This window comes from Capricornis sumatraensis, chromosome 18 (assembly GCF_032405125.1).
Source record: "Capricornis sumatraensis isolate serow.1 chromosome 18, serow.2, whole genome shotgun sequence".
Lineage (NCBI taxonomy): Eukaryota > Metazoa > Chordata > Mammalia > Artiodactyla > Bovidae > Capricornis > Capricornis sumatraensis.
The window spans coordinates 29,211,762-29,231,078 of NC_091086.1; the positions used below are offsets into that span (position 1 = coordinate 29,211,762).

General features: G+C 39.1%; 1 protein-coding gene across 1 annotated transcript in view; it reads right to left on the bottom strand.

The window, feature by feature from the left end:
• Positions 1-19,317, bottom strand: part of MAP3K1 (mitogen-activated protein kinase kinase kinase 1) — a 74,726-nt gene that overhangs the window by 22,549 nt on the left and 32,860 nt on the right. Inside the window, exons 2-6 of the mRNA XM_068990505.1 lie at positions 7,186-7,336; positions 6,350-6,550; positions 2,967-3,167; positions 1,843-1,959; positions 1,312-1,460 (exon numbers count right to left, since the gene is read on the bottom strand). Of these exons, the coding sequence (XP_068846606.1) occupies positions 1,312-1,460; positions 1,843-1,959; positions 2,967-3,167; positions 6,350-6,550; positions 7,186-7,336 (819 nt within the window). The remainder of the gene's footprint in view (positions 1-1,311; positions 1,461-1,842; positions 1,960-2,966; positions 3,168-6,349; positions 6,551-7,185; positions 7,337-19,317) is intronic.

A 19,317-nucleotide genomic window follows, 5' to 3' on the forward strand; every position in this document is an offset into this window, starting at 1 on the left:
AAAAATATCAATCAAAAGGAAAAAGGCTCTAGAATAAGTTTGGGTAAGGAAGCTTGAGAAATAAAGCTAATTTTTTCCATTTATTTAGAAGAAATGAAGGCTAAGAGAGAGAGTCCTGAACCACAAGTCAGGAGGGTTCAGTTCTGCGTCTGTTCAAATGACCTGTTCTGGTTTTACTTATCACTGAACCATGTCCCAAAAAACTCATAAAACTCTCATTCTAAAATCAATCCATTTAATAAAAAATAAGAAAATTCAAACATTTACTTTTTCCATAGATAAAAAAACACTTCTCTCTCAGTTCTTTACTTCATCACGCTCTTGCCTAATATCATCACTTCCTATTCCTCAACAATACTTAAAAGATTGATGGAATGAAAATGACACTTAATCACTTAGACCACTGCTTCTCAGACCAAAGTTCCTGAGAACACATAGGAGGTGCCCTTCTAAAAAAAGGAGTACTCTTTTCTGGAGTAATTTTTAAGAACCTCATTTTTTTCATTAAAACCAATAAAGAAATCTTGGAAAAGAAAGAAAATTGGCATGACTTTTTATGATAATACTCTTAATTTTTTCCACACCTGTCATACTGGTTTACAACTCAGATCTTTCAGGATTATGAGTTTAGTCTTATCAGCAATCAGGCAATGGAAAAGTCTGAGAAGCAACATAGATTTTAATTAATAACTGATTAATGGGTATTGTATCTCTTAATTACAAATGATTAGTCTCTTTGTTCAGAAGAGCCTACTTATGTTCTCACATGTAAAACAGGCTGTGATGAGGATTCCCTGAGGACTATCTATGAGAGAAGCAGTGATATCATGAAATTTAAAAATCCTATATTTGAAAGTAATTCTGGATAACCACTTTGCCTTGTACATAATTTATAAAAGAATTACAGACATATTCTTTACACAATGCCTCAAGTTCATTATCTCCCAAAGTGGTAAAAACCTACCTAATAAAACAACATAAAAGGTGCTTGGCACGAAGTGATAATTGATGAACAGTAGCCATTTACTTTCTACCTTAATTTTTCTTATGAAGTGGACATTTATTACATTCTGATATTTCAGGTGCCATTTCCAACACTGTAGGCTTCAAGACAAAATATCCAAATATACTTTGATGACTTTTAATATTTTTTCCCGTGATTTTTAACTTGAAAGCCAAGATTCAATAGTTAAGTCATTTTAGAGCAACTTAACAAGTGTGTGTATGTGTATATACATAAATAAATAAATAACCCCTAAAATTAAAGAGTAACACTGGATTAACGCTGTTAATTCCTTAAAAAGTACTGACCTGTTTTCTGAACTGGATGTAGACGTGCTAGATGACGACAGTGTATGAGAATTTGACATGCGTGAAACAAATTTCTGGATGGTGTTACGAGACGGAGCTTTGATCCTTGAGCTACGCCTACTGTGATATTTCTGGAACAAACTCTCAACCTAACATTGAAAAAAGACAGCAACATGACATTTGTGCCATAATGTACAGAAAATGAGTTCTATAGGTTGAATTATTTGGCTTTTATTTCATAAGTTTTTCACAAAGACAATTTAAGAGCTTCAAAAATAAGAATACATATAGTTTACTAAGAACAGTATTTTTATAGGTCAGTGTTTACTTTTTTTCACTTTAGAAGAAAAAAACTAATTAGTCAATAGCTTATAAGAGAACTATTTACAGACATCAAGTAATCCTTAAATACATTCACATCTCTGAAATGACCACTGTCTAACTTAAATTTAAAGCTTATGGAAAAATTTCAGGAGTATCATAAAAATTAGTTGACAATTTTACTCCAAAGCATTTATTTTAAAAAATTACCTCAAAATTCTTTAAAGTTTTTCTCCATAACATTGGGTCTGAAGGTTCTAGCTGAAATACCCGGAGCATAACAAATAGCAGATGAATACAAAATGTTCCACGCCCACAGCTGCAGTTCTAAAGAGTTAAAAAAAAAAACAAAAACACAAAAAACCTCTACTTTAATAAATCCGTGTTCCACTAGAACTCCTAAGTTGATCCCTTTAAAAATATTTCCAAGTTTATTATACTAAACTTTCTATTAATTTCTCATTATCTTTATATAATAAGATATATAAGGATATGCAAGAAAAGTCTACAGCTATCTCCATGAATTAATCTCTTATTTTTGGTTTATTAAAAAGACCAAGCTGGCTGGTCTGGTAGCTCAGTGGTAAAGAATCAACCCACCAATGCAGAAGACAGGGGTTCGATCTCTGGTCCAGGAAGGTCCCATATCCCTCGGAGCAACTAAGCCTACGCACCACAACTACTGAGTCTGTGTTCTAGAGCCCATGAGCCACAGCTGCCGGGCCCAGGAGCCAAGGAAACACAGCTGTCGGGCCCACAGGCCACAGCTGCCGGGCCCAGGGGCCACAGCTGCCAGGCCCACGGGCCCAGGAGCCACAGCTGCCGGGCTCACGGGCCACAGCTGCCGGGCCCAGGAGCCAAGGAGCCACAGCTGCCGGGCCCAGGGGCCACAGCTGCCGGGCCCACGGGCCCAGGAGCCACAGCTGCCGGGCCTACGGGCCAAGGAGCCACAGCTGCCGGGCCCAGGGGCCACAGCTCCTGAGGCCCGCATACCCTAGAGCCCACGCTCTGCAACAAGAGGAACCACAATGAGAAGCCCATGCACCACAATTAAGAGAGCAGCCCCTGCTCGCCACAGCTAGGAAAAAGCCCAAGCAGCAACAAAGACCCGGCACAGCCCTAAATAAGCCATAAAAAGACCAAATTTGTATTCTGAAGTATATCAAATCATAGTAAAGCCCTTTATAAACACATTAAATAAAGTGTTTACAGTTCCCCCAATAGTTTAACTCTCTTTAGATTACAGAAGAGAATTACATACTAATTTAAGAATGTCACAGTATATTGAGTTAGTTCCAGATCCTAATAAAATGTAAAATGGTGACAGTTCCTACCTGAGGCCCGATAAACACCCGGTATTTGTTGTCTGGGCTGTCTCCTCCAATCAGGAAGGAGTTGGGTCCTATTTGCTGTAGTAAGTACAGCCTGGCCCGCATCACTTTGTTTACACGGCGGTTTGTTTCCTCGGGGCTGTATGGTGAGAAGCCATCTGGTGAAGGGGCTCTTCGAGGTGGTGTGATTCTCCCACTCTGAAACTTCACAATATTTTAAAAATTAGGTAAATTGCTCCTAAGAAATTTACTCCTCCATAAGAAAAAAAATGACCTAAAAAAGGTCACACCAGACCTTTTTTATATTCACCAAAAAATGCCTCAATATATAATATGATGGGACAAAATGTGTTTTGCAAATGCATTTGTCTGACATATTGCTAGAGTAAATTTTTAAAACCTGTCATCCTTAAAATAATAAATCTTTGGCTAAGAGAGACAAACGTATGGTAATTTTACAAATTATAAGTATCTGACATCTTTGAAAAGTTTTATGTAAACCAAAATAAAAAGCATAGAAAATGTGCTTCCTAAACAGGTAAAATGACTTGTTTCTAGGGATGAAAATGAAGCATCCAATTTCCTGGCTTCCACTTAAGGGATTACTAAATGTGCTTCCTGTGACCGGTCATTTACAAACAGTTCCATGGAATTCTCTGTGGAGAAGGAGTGGTAAATGACTCTTCCCAGGTTACGACATCTCACTGGAGGCTGCTGAAAACGCTCCTGTGGTGAGGGTGATGTGTGCCACTCACTCCACTTCCCTGATTCCCCTAGAACTTGGTCTTTCCATCACTTCCCAGCGCAAAGTCTAGCTCTTTTTGATGCCAAACTAAACAGGTAAAAGGTAATAAAAGCTGGTAAGAAAATGAAGCTGTTGGACGCCTCCAACAGGGCTGGTGGGAATGTAAAATGCTGTACCTGCTTTGTAAAACAATCTCACTTTGTAAACCTTTGTAAAGCAATCCCACTCCTATGTATATACCCAAGAAAAATGAAGCTATGTCCACATAAAAATGTGTACAGAACTGTTACCAGCAGCACTGTGAAGCCAGAAGAGGAAATCAAATGCCCACCAACTAATGAGTAAATAAACAAAATATGTATATCCAGACAAGAGAATACTATTCTACAGTTAAAAATGAATGGAATACTGATACAAGCTATACCATGGATGAGCCCTGAAAGCATGATGCTGAGAGCAAAACCCAGCCACAGAAGACTATACATATTATATGATTACATTTATGTAAAAGGTCCAGGCAAACTGTATATAGTCAGGAAGTAGATCAGTGGTTGCCTAAAGCTGGGGAGAGACTGCTAGTCTGGGGTTTTCTGCTGGAGGGATGAAAATATTTTAAAACGTATTGTAGTGATGGCTACAACTATGTAAATATACCAGAACTCAATGAACTGTACAACTAAATGGGTGAACTGTACACTATATGAACTATGTCTTATGAACTATTGTTTTTTAAATAGGCAATTACTAAGAAGTAAAACAAAACCCCAAACAAGTACACATGCATATACTATTGGACTTGCTAAGTATTCACACTACAGATATGCTCACTAGATGTGCAAAATGATGTATGCATAAAAAATATTTTTGCAAGACTGTTTTCAGTAATGAAAAGTTGAGAAGGAACATAAATGTCCGTTAGTATGTAGTTCAAAGAAGCCATGAATGATCTTTATCCAGATAATGAAACGCTAGGTAGCTGTTAAAATGAGGAAGTCACCTTGTCTAATATATATCCCAAAGAGGGTGCAGGGGGACGGGAGACACAATTCTTTATTTGCGGTGGACTTTCATTTTGATGACCCCATGGACCACACCTCCCAGTATACTTAGACACCCTTCTGTAGTCCCCTACCACACTGATTCTGGGATTTGGGCATGTAACTAGATTTGGGCAATAAGGCATCAGTAAATATAATCCAAGTGGTGGCTTGGTAAGAGCTTCCATGCTGGGATTTGCTCTCTTGAATCACCTTTCTTTGTTTTTTGGCTTAACAGAAATGTATCGTCTCATAGTTCCAGAGGCTTGAAGTCCACAATCAACGATCAAGGTGCTGACAGGGCTGGTTCCTTCTGAGGGCTGTGAGAATCTATTCCACCTGCTTTCCTAGCTTGAAACACTTGCTACAGCCTGATTTCTGTGCTCTGAGAAAGAGAGGCCAACAGCCCCCAGCTGTTCCAGCTGAAGCACCAGAGAGAGGAGTGAAGAAGCAGCCTTGGATATTCTAGCGTCTGCAGATGCCACGCAAAGCAGACATGAGCCACTCCTGCTGAGCCCTGCCTATTTCAGATTTATGAGCTAATAAATGATTGTTCCTATGTCAAGTTTTTAAAAAAATAGCTAATTTAAACATGTGTCCACATAAAGCTGATAAATACTGTTGAGAATCTTGGGCTTTACTGTAAATTTTACTTAAAATTTACTTTCTGAAGTATTTATGTGCTTTAACAACCTCAGGTGTGAGGAAACCCAAATCTCCCCCTTCTGGTCACTATACCACAATTATTTTGCCGTCACTCATTTGCTTTTCAAGGTTAGAAAGTTTTAACTCGCATTCCTGCCAGTGGTAATCTCTCTGTCTTGGAGGGTCAGGACCTAACTTTTTACAAGTCTCTTTGATGTCTGGCTCAATACAGAGACTGAATCAGAGTACTGAATCTCAATACTGAGATTCTCATCCATGCTTCTGCGTTCAGTCTGCTGTGATACGGTATTTTGGTTGAGTACATGAAGAGAATCTGGCCTCACGTAGACATGTATTTGGGAAATCCTTTTCAAATAATAATGAATATTCATCTTTGATACTACATCAAAGGAATGGCAGATCTTCTAAAAGTTCATGTATTTCATGGCACAATACACACAAAAAAACCCACAAGTGATAATACTATTGGCTCTTTAAAAGTCTAAGTACTGAGAAGCTATCAAGCTGACAGCGGTGGATATGAGTTTTCCAAAACTCTAATTTTTGCTTGAAATCTCAAATTTTACCACTAGTGAAGAAACAGATCAGCTGTTTTCCTTGAAGTGAGTCTTACTTAATTCTTTGTAAGGAAAATGTCTGTCAAATACCCAAGTGAGGAACACAGCTTCCACTGTCATACCTTTAATTCAGGCACATGCACCAGCAGCTTTACTCACCACTGTAAACGTCAATGCAGTGCAAGAGGCAGATAACCTCTCAGGGTTCCTACAAAATCAGTTTTGCCCTAATGGATCCACAGGAAGCCTCTGAGGGCAGGCACCCTGAGCCCAGGGTCTGCGGGCACACTTTGGGAATGTTGCTCTAACAGATGGTTAGCCAGTCTTTCCTGTGTCAGAAGTAAGTTTTAAAACTGTAGAAAACTTAGCACATTTACTTACGGGCACCGGAGAAACTCTTTTTCTCCTTACTCCTGGAGATTCAGATTTCACTGTGCGACCTGAGGGGGAGCTGCCAGGGGAAGGGCTGCGTCGGCCTTTGGGAGCTGAGGAAGCAGCGCTCGTTGGGCCCTCTCCTTGAGACTCGGCTGCCAAGTTATTAATTTCAGATCCATCTCCTTTAATAGGGATTGGCTTTACCACCTAAATTAAAATGCCAGTATTTTATTACTTAAAAAATAAAACAAGAAGTAAACATGAACATAAGATCAAGACAAGAACTCAGTTTTTAAAATTATGCAATATTATACAAATACAACAGAAAATATATCAACTTTTCTTTATTAGTTTAAGCTGTAAGTGTAAGGCTATTTTTAACCACACAGATTTCAGTCATTTACGCTTCATCAATTGAATGTTGATATTTACATAATGCATTTTAAAATGTTGTCATACATGAGTTTTAAGAGATTTAGAATTAAGATCCTTAGATCCTACCTTAGAGATAAAACATCAAAATAAAACTGGAAAAATCGCTTTTCTAAGTACAGTATAAATCGCTAATTAAAGGATTTTCGAGACACAGACATTAGAGGGCAGTGTTGCTTTAAGCATTACCTCTCCCTCTCAACCAGAGGGATTACTCCTTAGAACAGTTTTAAGTTGCTTAACGAGCACAGCGTTAGCTACATTTTGTTCAAGTGTCTAGAAAATGTCAAAGCAAATAAAACTGCCCTGCATTTAAAATGAAGGGGGGAAAAAAAAGCTTACAAGAGGATCTATTTATGCTTAATTTCCCACTTCCTCCTATGCTTTCTTCCTTCCAGCAGGTAACTCACCACGGGGCCTCTCCTGTTTCTCCGTTCCAGCCATTCATGCTTCCAGGCTGGCATACAGGTGGCCTTCAGTTTCTCCCTGATCATTCGTTCTTCCGGGCGATCGTCCATCTTGTGCAGTCCCTTGAGAGTTTCTTTATTCTCCATCTCACGACTGAAAACAGAAGGAAAAATAAGGAGAATGAGATTTATATATGAAAAATAATTTTCAAGAACAATATGGTTTTACTTCATACTTTCAATGGACTTGCAACTAAAAAGATAACTGCTAAAATCCCCGAATGACTTAAGCAAGATATGAAAATATCATTATGAATCATACTATGTTGTTGAATTTACACTGTAACATGGAGAGTGTTAAATGCTGCCTGATAACACTAGTTTAATAATGTCTTTAAAAAGTAAGGTTCTATTTAGAAGGTGCAGGCTTACTAATACTACTAGTGCAGACCTCCCTTTGTTTCTAGGTAGTTAATAAAAAGCATCTCAAGACATTAAGCACTGCATTAACAAATACACTCATGAAAACTGCACTGTTTCTAATTACACCATTTTAACATACTCAAGTATATGACAGACAAATATTTAGAAGAGCTAATTATTACTATTTATCCCAGGAATTCCAATAACTTAAGTCAGTATAGGTAAAATCTGGAAAATATGCTCATTTGCAGAAATAAGTTAAACATTTAATAATCTAGGTGAAACCTAACCACATCTTCTAATCCACAGTTTTTTTTCAAAGTCTCAATAATTAAACTTGTTTTCTCAGAAAATGATATTGTACTTGGGGTATTCCATATATAAATAGTAAAAAAATTACCTGGTAGAAACATTCTGACCTTTACACGATAATGTATTGTGGAGTTATAATAAAATATCCAGGAAGCTGGTAACTTTTGAGAACTAACTTTACAAAACCGAATAGGTAAAACACCCACTAGCTTCAAAATACACTCATATCCACACACGGATATATGAAACACACAATATATATAGGCATGGATTTTAAAACCTGGTTCTATAAGGAAAGAGTTAAAGCAACTGCATCCTGGGAGAAGCAACAATTTAAAAAATACTCAGTTAACTTCAGTAACTATTTTGGAAATTCTGTAAAGCTATAGAACAGTTTTTTGTTTTTGTTTTTGTTTTTTTAATTACACTGATAGGAAAAGGAAATACCAGAGATGATAACTGCAAGCTTACCAAAAAGTCAAATTCAAACTCTTCTAGGAATATTCCAGCTAACCATTACTATAAAGCAGCAGTGTTTGCAAAGCAGCAGCAAACAACAACAAAAAACCCAACAACAGCAGTAACAGCCCCACCCAACCCCCCAAACCTACTTACAACAGGCACTAGAAAGGAAACAACAGTCAACTGGTTTACTTAAGCATCAGTACTATGGAGGGAGTGGAAACCAGGGTGTTAAATACCTCTGTGCCTGAAACTGGCCTAGATATTTTTACTAATGCAAAGAATACATAACATTTGAAACTTGCAGAGGGGCATTAAGACACACCACATAGTAAAATATCTCCGTTACTCAGGTATAAAAACTGTCACAAAGAGAGGCAATATGGGAGGGAGGGCACTGATTTCCTTTAAGTATGTGACTGCTTTCCCTGCTCTGAATATATCGTAAATGTTAGAGGTGAATCAGAGGAAGAGGGAGGGATGTAAGGGGAAGGAAGGGAGGGAGGAAAAGGAAGGGAAAAAGAAGGGGATAAGGACAGAAGGGGGAGAGGGGAAAAGGGAGAAAGAAAATGTTTTCTCAAAAATTCATCCTGCTCAGTTGATCCTTACCCAGGGAAACTCAAATTTACAGGCAATCAAATTCAAGGGCTGATAGCGCACTAAAAATTCACTTACAACTCTCTGGTATGAAAAGCACTTTCCACCCAGGAACAATGTTGCAAGGTATGGCTTAAAGATTCCCAGGCTAGTACTCAAAACAGAAGTCACATTGTAGAACTGCAGTGCATTTTTACGCCAGAAGCTCCTGCAACCGTGAAAAGTGCCCTCCTTCCCCTGGTCCTAGATCTCTCCTCCTCAAATTTGTTTCATGAGTGTCTCTTCTCAATTCTGTATTTTCAGTATCTTTTTCCTAGTACCCACTCAAACACACAGAGAACTCTCCTTAACTAAACAAATCTTCCTCAATGACGTGGTTTCCTTCAAGTGGGTATGATTTTCCTCTTTCCTTTCCACTTGTTTGAAAATACTATAATCTTTCAAACCAATTTCTTATTCCTATCCTGTATTATTTATATTTAATAATATTAAATATAAATATTTAAACATACCAGTAGCTCAACTTTTGCACATATCTAAGATTATTCCTTTAGAATAAATGCCCTGAAATGGAATTGTTGGGTCCAAATGTACACAAATTAAGACTTCGGTTAATACAAATTATCCTCAAGAACACATACTTTCAGTCACAACGCTCAGGTCAGATTGTCACCTTAGCTGGTCTCAACTAGCAGCAGACTCCTGAGGGGGCTTCTTCACTTTGAAACGTACTCCAACCTCACTTCACAGAGCAGCCAAGGTCACTTCCCCCATTAAAACCCTCTGGTGGTTTCCCCCTGGGCCGAGAGTAAAAATCCAAAATGTTATGGCTTATGAGGCCCTGCATCATCCAGTCTTACCTCAACTGAAGTCACCCAGACCCCCTCTCCCCCCACACTCTATTTCTTTCACTGACTGGCTCCATCTCCTCTGCTCAGGTTTTTTGCACAAGCTGTTTCTTGTCTCCTTTTTACCTCATTAATTTCTACTCACTCAGTGGCTTTTCTTCAACTCCTTACAGACCCTTCCCACTCTCAATTAGGAATCTCTAGTTCCACTCTTCCACAGCTCTGTACTTTTTCTCTGAAGTGTTCACTGCTGTAGGCACTGCCCCCCAAACTGTAAGCTCCGTGAAGGCAGAGGACCAGTGTTTCCATATACCCAACGGCTAATAATGCCTGGCTTACAATAGGTATGAAAACAAATACTAAATGAATGATCATTTGTCAACATCTTTGGCAGCGCTGAGGACCTTCCTAGTTCTAAAATTTAAGGATTACTCATGTTACTTAATCTTTTTACAGTTCTGCATTTAATATAACAGTTCTGCACTTAATATAAGACTCAGTCTGTAATTGAAATGTTATTCAGTGGAACAATTTTTGTTCCTAAATTGATCTCTAAATTTAAACCTGTTTTTTCTAATACCTTCATAAGTAATACTTACATATTCTTAGTTCTAAAATGTGTATTTTTTCATATTAAAAAAATTATCCAGCCTAAGGAAGGCAACTAGGACCTTCTGTGTGTCCTCCCAGCACTCCAGAGCTTCAGTGCTTCCAAGCCTTCCATGGGGACACAGGTCCTGGGCCCAGCTACCACCTCCTCCATTAAACTCATATAAACTTTCCACTGTTAGTTCAACTTTCTCATGCCTGTGCCTCACATTTTCAGTTCAGTTCAGTCGCTCAGCTGTATCCAACTCTTTGCGACCCCATGGACTGCAGCGTGCCAGGCTTCCCTATCACCAACTCCCTGAGCTTGCTCAAACTCATGTCCATAGAGTTGGTGATGCCATCCAACTATCTCATCCTCTGTCATCCCCTTCTCCTCCTGCCTTCAATCTTTCCCAGCATCAGGGTCTTTTCCAATGAGTCAGTTCTTCGCATAAGGTGGCCAAAGTATTAGAGCTTCAGCTTCATCATCAGTCCTGCCAATGAATATTCAGGACTGATTTCCTTTAGGGTTGACTGGTTTGACCTCCTGGCTGTCCAAGAGACTCTCAAGAGTCTTCTCTAACACCACAGTTCAAAAGCATCAGTTCTTCAGTGCTCAGATTTCTTCATAATCCAACTCTCACATCCATACATGACTACTGGAAAAACCATAGCCTTGACTAGATGGACCTTTGTTGGCAAAGTTATATCTCTGCATTTTAATATGTTGTCTAGGTTGGTCATAGCTTTTCTTCCAAGGAGTAAGCGTCTTTTAATTTCATGGCTGCAGTCACCATCTGCAGTGATTTTGGAGCCCAATAAAATAAAGTCTCTCACTGTTTCCATTGTTTCCCCCTCTACCTGCCATGAAATGATGGGACCAGATGCCATGATCTTAGTTTTCTGAATGTTGAGCTTTAGGTCAACTTTTTCACTCTCCTCTTTTACTTTCATCAAAAGGCTCTTTAGTTCTTCGTTTTCTGTCATTAGGGTGGTGTCATCTGCATATCTGAGGTTATTGATATTTCTCCCGGCAGTCTTGATGAAAGCTTGTGCTTCATCCAGCCCAGTGTTTCTCATTATGTACTCTGCATATAAGTCAAATAAGCAAGATGACAATATATAGCCTTGACGTATTCCTTTCCCGATCTGGAACCAGTCTGTTGTTTCATGTACAGTTCTAACTGTTGCTTCTTGACTGGCATACAGGTTCTCAGGAGGCAGGTAAGGTGGTCTGGTATTTCCATCTCTTTCAGAATTTTCCACAGTTTATTGTGATCCACACAGTCAAAGGCTTTGGCATAGTCAATAAAGCAGAACTGGAACTCTCTTGCTTTTTCCATGATCCACCGGATGTTGGCAATTTGATCTCTGGTTCTCTTGCCTTTTCTAAATCCAGCTTCAACATCTGGAAGTTCAGGGTTCACATACTGCTGAAGCCTGGCTTGGACAATTTTGAGCATTACTTTACTAGCGTGTGAGATGAGTGCAACTGTGTGGTAGTTTGAGCATTCTTTGGCATTGCCTTTCTTTGGGATTGGAATGAAAACTGACCTTTTCCAGTCCTGTAGCCACTGCTGAGGTTTTCAAATTTGCTGGCATATTGAGTGCAGCACTTTCACAGCATCATCTTTTAGGATTTGAAATAGCTCAACTGGAATTCCATCACCTCCACTAGTTTTGTTTGTAGTGATGCTTCCTAAGGCCCACTTGACTTCACATTAAAGGATGTCCGGCTCTAGGTGAGTGATCACACAATCGTAGTTATCTGGGTCATGAAGATCTTTTTTGTACAGTTCTTCTGTGTAATACTGCCACCTCTTCTTAATATCTTTTGCTTCTGTTAAGTCCATACCATTTCTGTCCTTTATTGGGCCCATCTTTGCATGAAATGTTCCCTTGGTATCTCTAATTTTCTTGAAGGAATCTTTAGTCTTTCCCATTCTATTGTTTTCCTCTATTTTACTGCACTGATCACTGAGGAAGGCTTTCTTATCTCTTCTTGCTATTCTTTGGAACTCTGCATTCAAATGGGTGTATCTTTCCTTTTCTCCTTTGCTTTTAGCTTCTCTTCTTTTATCAGCTATTTGTAAGGCTTCCTCAGACAACCATTTTGCCTTTCTTTTTCTTGGGGGTGGTCTTGATCCCTGTCTCCCGTACAATGTCACGAACTGTCGTCCATAGTTCTTCAGGCACTCTGTCTACAAGATCTCTTAGCTCAACTTTCTCATGCCTGTGCCTCACATTTAATATCTCTGAAATCTGAATGCCTTTTTAAATAAAACTGCTGTTATAAATGGCAGGGTTTTTAAAATTTCTCCATGGTATACAAAATAATGATACAATTTACAACCAATGGAATCTTAAATTCAATGAAAAATAGAGTAAATTCTATTCCACTTGCCAGCTGGGGCGGGGGGGGGGGGTGGGGGGGGGTGGGGGTGGAAATCATACCTACTCAGCTTCATTTATCTCTGAAACAAAAACCAAACTGGGAAGAAAAACAAGTTTTTCTTGCATATTTATTGTTTTGTTATAATCTTCACAGATCAGACATAAACAGGGTTTTTCTTTTTACCAGATATGTGTGCATAGGGCTTCCCTAGTGGCTCAAATGGTAAAGAATCTGCCTGCAATGCAGGAGACCCAGATTCGATTCCTGGATTGGGAAGAGGCCCTGGAGCAGGGAACGGCAACCCACTCCAGTATTTTTGAGATTCATCATCTTTTATAGTTATAACAGGAAAGTTTTTTTTTTTTAAACACAAACTAAACAGATTAACATTGCTACAGATTAAGCTTTATCCTCCTTTCATATTTATTTAAAAAACATGAGGTTTCTTACTTTTTTTTGAATGAATCTGTAACTGACCTAGAGCTGCAAAAAACCTTCTCCCCTGAGGTTAGGTTTATACAGTTTAGTCTCTTTCTAGACCTGCAGAATTTACCTGCTAATATTTTAAAAAACGAGATGCTTCACTTGCCCCTTCTCAATGAAGCCACTCAGTCCTCCATTGATCTGGAGCCAGCCATTGTTGATTAGACGTCACTCCTATAGTTCTCCCTTCTCTTGTCTTTTGGGAGATGAGTTTTCCTGGTTCTAATACTCTAATATTCCTTCGTATCATATACGAGACCCTCTTCCTGGAACCTCTTACATGCCAGCCACTGGCCTCTTCTCATGGCACTAAAACACCCTTTTCTTAAGCACACCAAGATATTTCACATCTCTCTGCCTTTGAGGATTTATTTCCTGATAGGAATATAGCTTTTGAAATCTCATATGTCTTCAGTAAAGAATTTCCTACCACCGTTCTACAGCAGTTAGCCATTCCCTCCCAGGATGCTATTAACAGTATTAATTATCATATAGGATAAACTTTAGTTTTTAAGTACCTACTTCCCTCATCACACTGGGAGCTCCTCCGGGATGGGTTACCACATCTTATTCACTCTTCTATCATCAGTGCCAAATGTCCTGGACAGGCCACAAAGGCACCTGACGTAAGGCCAGAGGGCCTGCCCAGTCATAGCCACCTTCCTTTCCCAGTGGTCTCTGACACCCGGGGCACCATGCTTTACACATCTAAACCCATCTTGCAGTTCACAGTTGGCTGGTGCAGGAACGTGCCCTGATCCAAAGACCCTCTGCACTGGACGGTGCCGTACATCTTAACCAGACCTTCTCTCTATGGGAGTTTGAATACAAGACACCTGGAGAGTATCACTGTGGGAAGAATGGCATCCAAATAGACAAAAATAGCAAAGCAGTAACTAGGAGCAAGGAGACAGAAACAAGGGAGAAGAGAGAGAAATTAGTCAGAAGGAAGAGGTGGTTAGAGACAGGGCGAGGGCAAGGAGCAATGAAAGTAAATGTAAGTGTTGCACCTGGCTCCCCCATCCCTGCTGTCAGTCAACTGAAGCCACTTTCGTGTCTCCCCGGGGGGTGAGTCACCACGTTCTCCAAAGGCTGCGTTTATGCGCTGCAGGGGAGGAACTTCCCGGGTCCCTCGCTGTGCACTGAAACCACCCCTAACGATCTCTCTCCCCTGCAACCCCAAAGAGCCGATGAAAACACTAACTCAACACAGAAGACACTCAAACAGGCCCAAATCCCAGTCGATCTGACTCTGAAGCCTGTGCTCTTCATTGTCCTGGCAGGTCACTGTCAAATCTGATTCTGTTTTTATAACAAGTCATCATCAGAAGTCTATGCTGATACTTGCTTGAGGACTCAAGGGGCTTAAACAAGTTTTTTAAATGGTGACTTTCATTATAAGAATTAAAGGAGCACATTAATTGTATAAATTAATGGAGTACTTCACTGTAACAGTAATAATGACCACACTGATATGAAACCTTTCTGGAAATTAATGATGTTTAACCTTAGTATACATAAAGATTTCCAGAACAGTTTAGATTATGGATAACTTTATTTAGAGAGAATCTCAATTCTATCAGTGTCTGCTGCTGCTGCTGCTGCTGCTGCTAAGTCGCTTCAGTCGTGTCCGACTCTGTGCGACCCCACAGACGGCAGCCCACCAGACTTCCTCGTCCCTGGGATTCTCCAGGCAAGGACACTGGAGTGGGTTGCCATTTCCTTCTCCACTATCAGTGTCTAGGCAATCTCAAAGAACCCTGGAAAATACACTGAATTATTTGGGACAGGCACAATTCAGAGCCACCCAGTTGATGTCTACCTGTGAAGTTCTCTTAGCAGCAGTAATTCACATACTAAAACCCATAAGCTTTGTTACCGAAAAGAGAGAGAGCAAGGAGCCAACTATCTCCCAAAACAAAACCAGACCACTTTGGGATCCTTAAAATATAAGTTGCCAGGTAAAAAGCAAGAGAAGGAGACTTTGGTAAGGACAAGGAAAGTGTGGCGATGCATCAAGGCTGCAAAGACAGAGGCCAACAGCCCCTTACCATGGACAGAGCACTGTGCTAACAGCTCCATGCAGGTCACTTCCGTCAACTCTCATGAGAATGGGACACTCTATCGTTGGCTGCGTCATGGGGCTTGTGGGATCCTAGTTCTTGACCAGGGATCAAACCTGCGCCACCTGCAGTGGAAGCAGAGTCCTAACCACTGGTCTACCACGGAAGTCCCAATGATGAGACTCTTACTATCCCACTGGCAGATTAAAAACAAACAAACCAACCAGGAGGTTACATTATGTGTCCAAGGTAATAAAGTCTGTATGCAAAAAACACAGGATTTAAATTCAGATGTGAATGACTTCCAGGCAAAAGGAAACTTAGTATTTCTCAAGTACTTAAAATTTGGAGACCTAGATCTGAGGCCAAAAAAATCTGTATCTTAGTGGTAAAACAACTCTATTTTCCCTTAAGATAATTTCTCCAGAGATATATGGTCAATGGCAACTACTGGCCTTTTCCCTCTTCTGAGCAAGGAGGACTAAATAAAATCATTGGTAAGAGTAACCCTTCCATCTTTATGTAATGCAACATTTATAACATAATACATAAAAGTGGCTCACATTATGAAAACTAGGCCCCAGAAGATTTCACTTCAGGTTGTGCTCAGGAGCATTTGGCTCTGAGAACTAAAGAAACAAGTAACTTTTCTTTTTCCCTCAGTGCAGAGTAAATATGCTGACTTTAGTACAATAAAGGACTGTTGATTTCTTCATATAAGCATGTCCACAGTATAATCAGTCTTATAATACACTGAATTTCTACCAGAAATCTTTATCAGGGGACAAAAACTATTTGTAGTATTGTCTGCAAATCTTCCCAGTTAGTCCTTTGAAGGATACAGGCACAGAATTTCATCCTCAAAAAGCTCATGCTCTGGTTAACTCATTAAGGGTGGAATAATATGGGGGTTAAATAACAAAGACAACAAATAGCTAATTATCAACAATGATTATAATATAAGCAGTTTAATACCACCTTAGTTATTTTGATTGATTCACACTTAAAAATTATTCTGAATTGTCTTATACAATCTATCTGGTATCAAGGATTTGTTTCTAATAAAATATTACCCCCATTTGAGTTTTAAGATTATAATTATTCTCCACCAAAAATTACAGGATTTTGAAAAGTGGGCTTCCCTGGTGGCTCAGATGGTAAAGAATCTGCCTGCAATGTGGGAGACCTGGGTTCAATCCCTGGGTCGGGAAGATCCCCTGGAGGACTGCCTGGCAACCCATTCCAGTATTCTTGCCTGAAAAATTGCCATGGACAGAGGAACCTGGCGGGTTTTAATCCACGGAGTCACAAAGAGTCAGACACAACTGAGCAACTAAGCACAGCACAGTATAAGCTGTATGAAATTAACCAAAATTAAACCAAAAAATTAGTGGATAATCACACTGCAAATACTCACTCTCTAGTTGACCTATGCCAACCTAGACACGCAAAGTGCCAGGTCTTCAAGGGCAGGTCCTTTCCCTGGGCCACACTCTGCTGCCACAAAGCACCCAGAACTGACGCCATGGGCTTGATAACAATGATAAACAATCAATGATCTGGAGTTAGCATAGCTGGTTATCACTCCTAATCAATGAAGATCTGGGAAATAACACTGCAGATGTATCCAGCACATGTGATAGACACATACAGCCTGTTTAACCCTTAACTTCTACCACAAATGAGTGCCTCTGGGGTATATAAACATTTCAAAGAGAACAGGAAGAATATTCAAAAGGTTTCCTACTTCTAAATTAGCAATTCATAAAAGACTGATTTAACAATCACTGTATAAATATAGTAAAAGAGAATTTACAAAACACAGAGCTACTAGGCAATATTAAGCCATTTTTAAAGGTGGCAACTCTATGGAAGTTATTTTTTGATGAAGTTTATGGAGTAGACTGGGCTTCCCTGTTGGCCCAGATGGAAAAGAATCTGCCTGCAATGTGGGAGACCTGAGTTTTATCCCTGGGTTGGGAAGATTCCCTGGAGAAGGGAATGGGAACCCACTCCAGTATTCTTGCCTGGAGAATTCCATGGACAGAGGAACCTGGTGAGCTATAGCCCATGGGGTCGAAAAGAGTAGGTCATGACTGAGCAACTAACACATACACGGAGTAAACTACATGCCTCAAAGTCTCCCTTTAGAGAAGACAAGAGAATCAAAAAGAAAACTGTATTTTAACTGCACAGCTGTTCTATATGTTTTTAATATGCATGCTAGAAATGTATGAAAATATTTAAAGCAATTAATAAAGTCTACAGAATAAGTAAACTCTACAGAGAAGTAAATTACTCCTGATAATTGTAAGTCAGTGTGCTTGTTTTTTTAATGTATACTAAATACAGTAACTAGCAATTAGGACACTATTATGATCAACAGAAGCTTAAGTGAAGAAAGAAAAAAGATTCTAGTTTTGTTTTCTTTCATCAATCATATTTTTAATTTTTCATTTAATTCCGCTCAAGACTATTTAATGATTACAAGAAATCTTTCTTGATTACAAACATTCGTAAGAATAGTCAAATGGTAAGACTGTCTTGCAGGTTTTATCAAAGTAAAGTAAATCTTATAAAACAGACATATGAGCATTTTGGATGGACTTCAACAGCCTCCAAAGATACTGACACATTTAAGGTAAAACATCAAGGCTAGACTTTCAGGTAGATAAATTTGTGCTGTTGTGCTTCCATAGTGTCCGATTCTTGCAACCGCATGGACTGTAACCCACCATGCTCCTCTGTCCATAGGATTGTCCCAGACAAAAACACTGGAGTGAACTGCCATTTCCTTCTCCAGGGGATCTTCCCAGATAGTGAATAAATAATATCAAACTAAAGGAGCTATGTTTCTTGTGGCTGAGAACCCAGATAAACAAAGAAAAGGTCCAATGCAAAGTGATTTTCTAAATCATTTAATACCTACCCAGTCCAAGAAAAAAAATAAAGCAGCAATGCAAAAACTTGGTTAAGAGGTTTCCTTGGGGCATCCATGTCTCTCAGAAATGTAGCTAGTGGATTCCATTAAAAGCCACTACATCCAAGTTATTAATGTACCACAAACAAATCAATTTAATCTGTATTACTGATGTCATCACTCAATAATGGAACCAAGATGTTCTATCAAAATCTGGAAAAAAAGATCATTCTTCCTTCTAAATGTGCTAATAGATAAGTATAAAAATCATCCAATGTAAGTATGAAACTAATTAGGTATACTTTATCAAGTTGGGGGGATAATACAAGATAATAATCATATGTACTGACAAGTGTGTAGCTGATCAGTAAATGTCAGAAAAATGTCAAACTGCAATAGAAGTTAAAACTCGTTAGAGGAAAAGATAATTCAGATAGCTCAAATATACAGCAAAATTCAAGGGGGAAGTAGCTATGTAGAGAAAATCAAGGATATGCAATGACTATTAAAATTGACAAGAATGTTAAAGAAAAAGGAAGTAAGATGAATAAAGTCAGTAATCAAATTAGGTTAGTAAGGAAATTAAAATCCTAGAAGATTCAGCAATTTGAAAAAAAAAAAAAAAGCATTATTTTTAAAGAAGCAGTTAAAGAGAAACACCAGAGAAGGTGAGGGCAGGTGTCTTTTCAAGTTAACACCCTTCCTGTGTGGGCAGAAAAGAAAACAAAACCGACTGCAGTGAAACCAACGTGTTGTCAGTTCTGTAATGTCTTAAGATTCAACTTCAATGAAATTCACTGACTTGTCTCAAATTATGAGCTGAAATTTGACGACGATATTTATCCAGACAAGCGAAAACTGTAAAAACGGTCAGAACTGGACAGAAACGAGTTTTGTGATTTTGTAAAATTCATCGTCTCACAAAATATATGAATATCTTAGTGACAGAAGAACAGTGAGTGTGGTTCTGTTACCACGACAGACAAAACAAAATGGACTGGCAAGTTACAAGCTGTCACTGGAGTATTTACTACTTAAACTTAA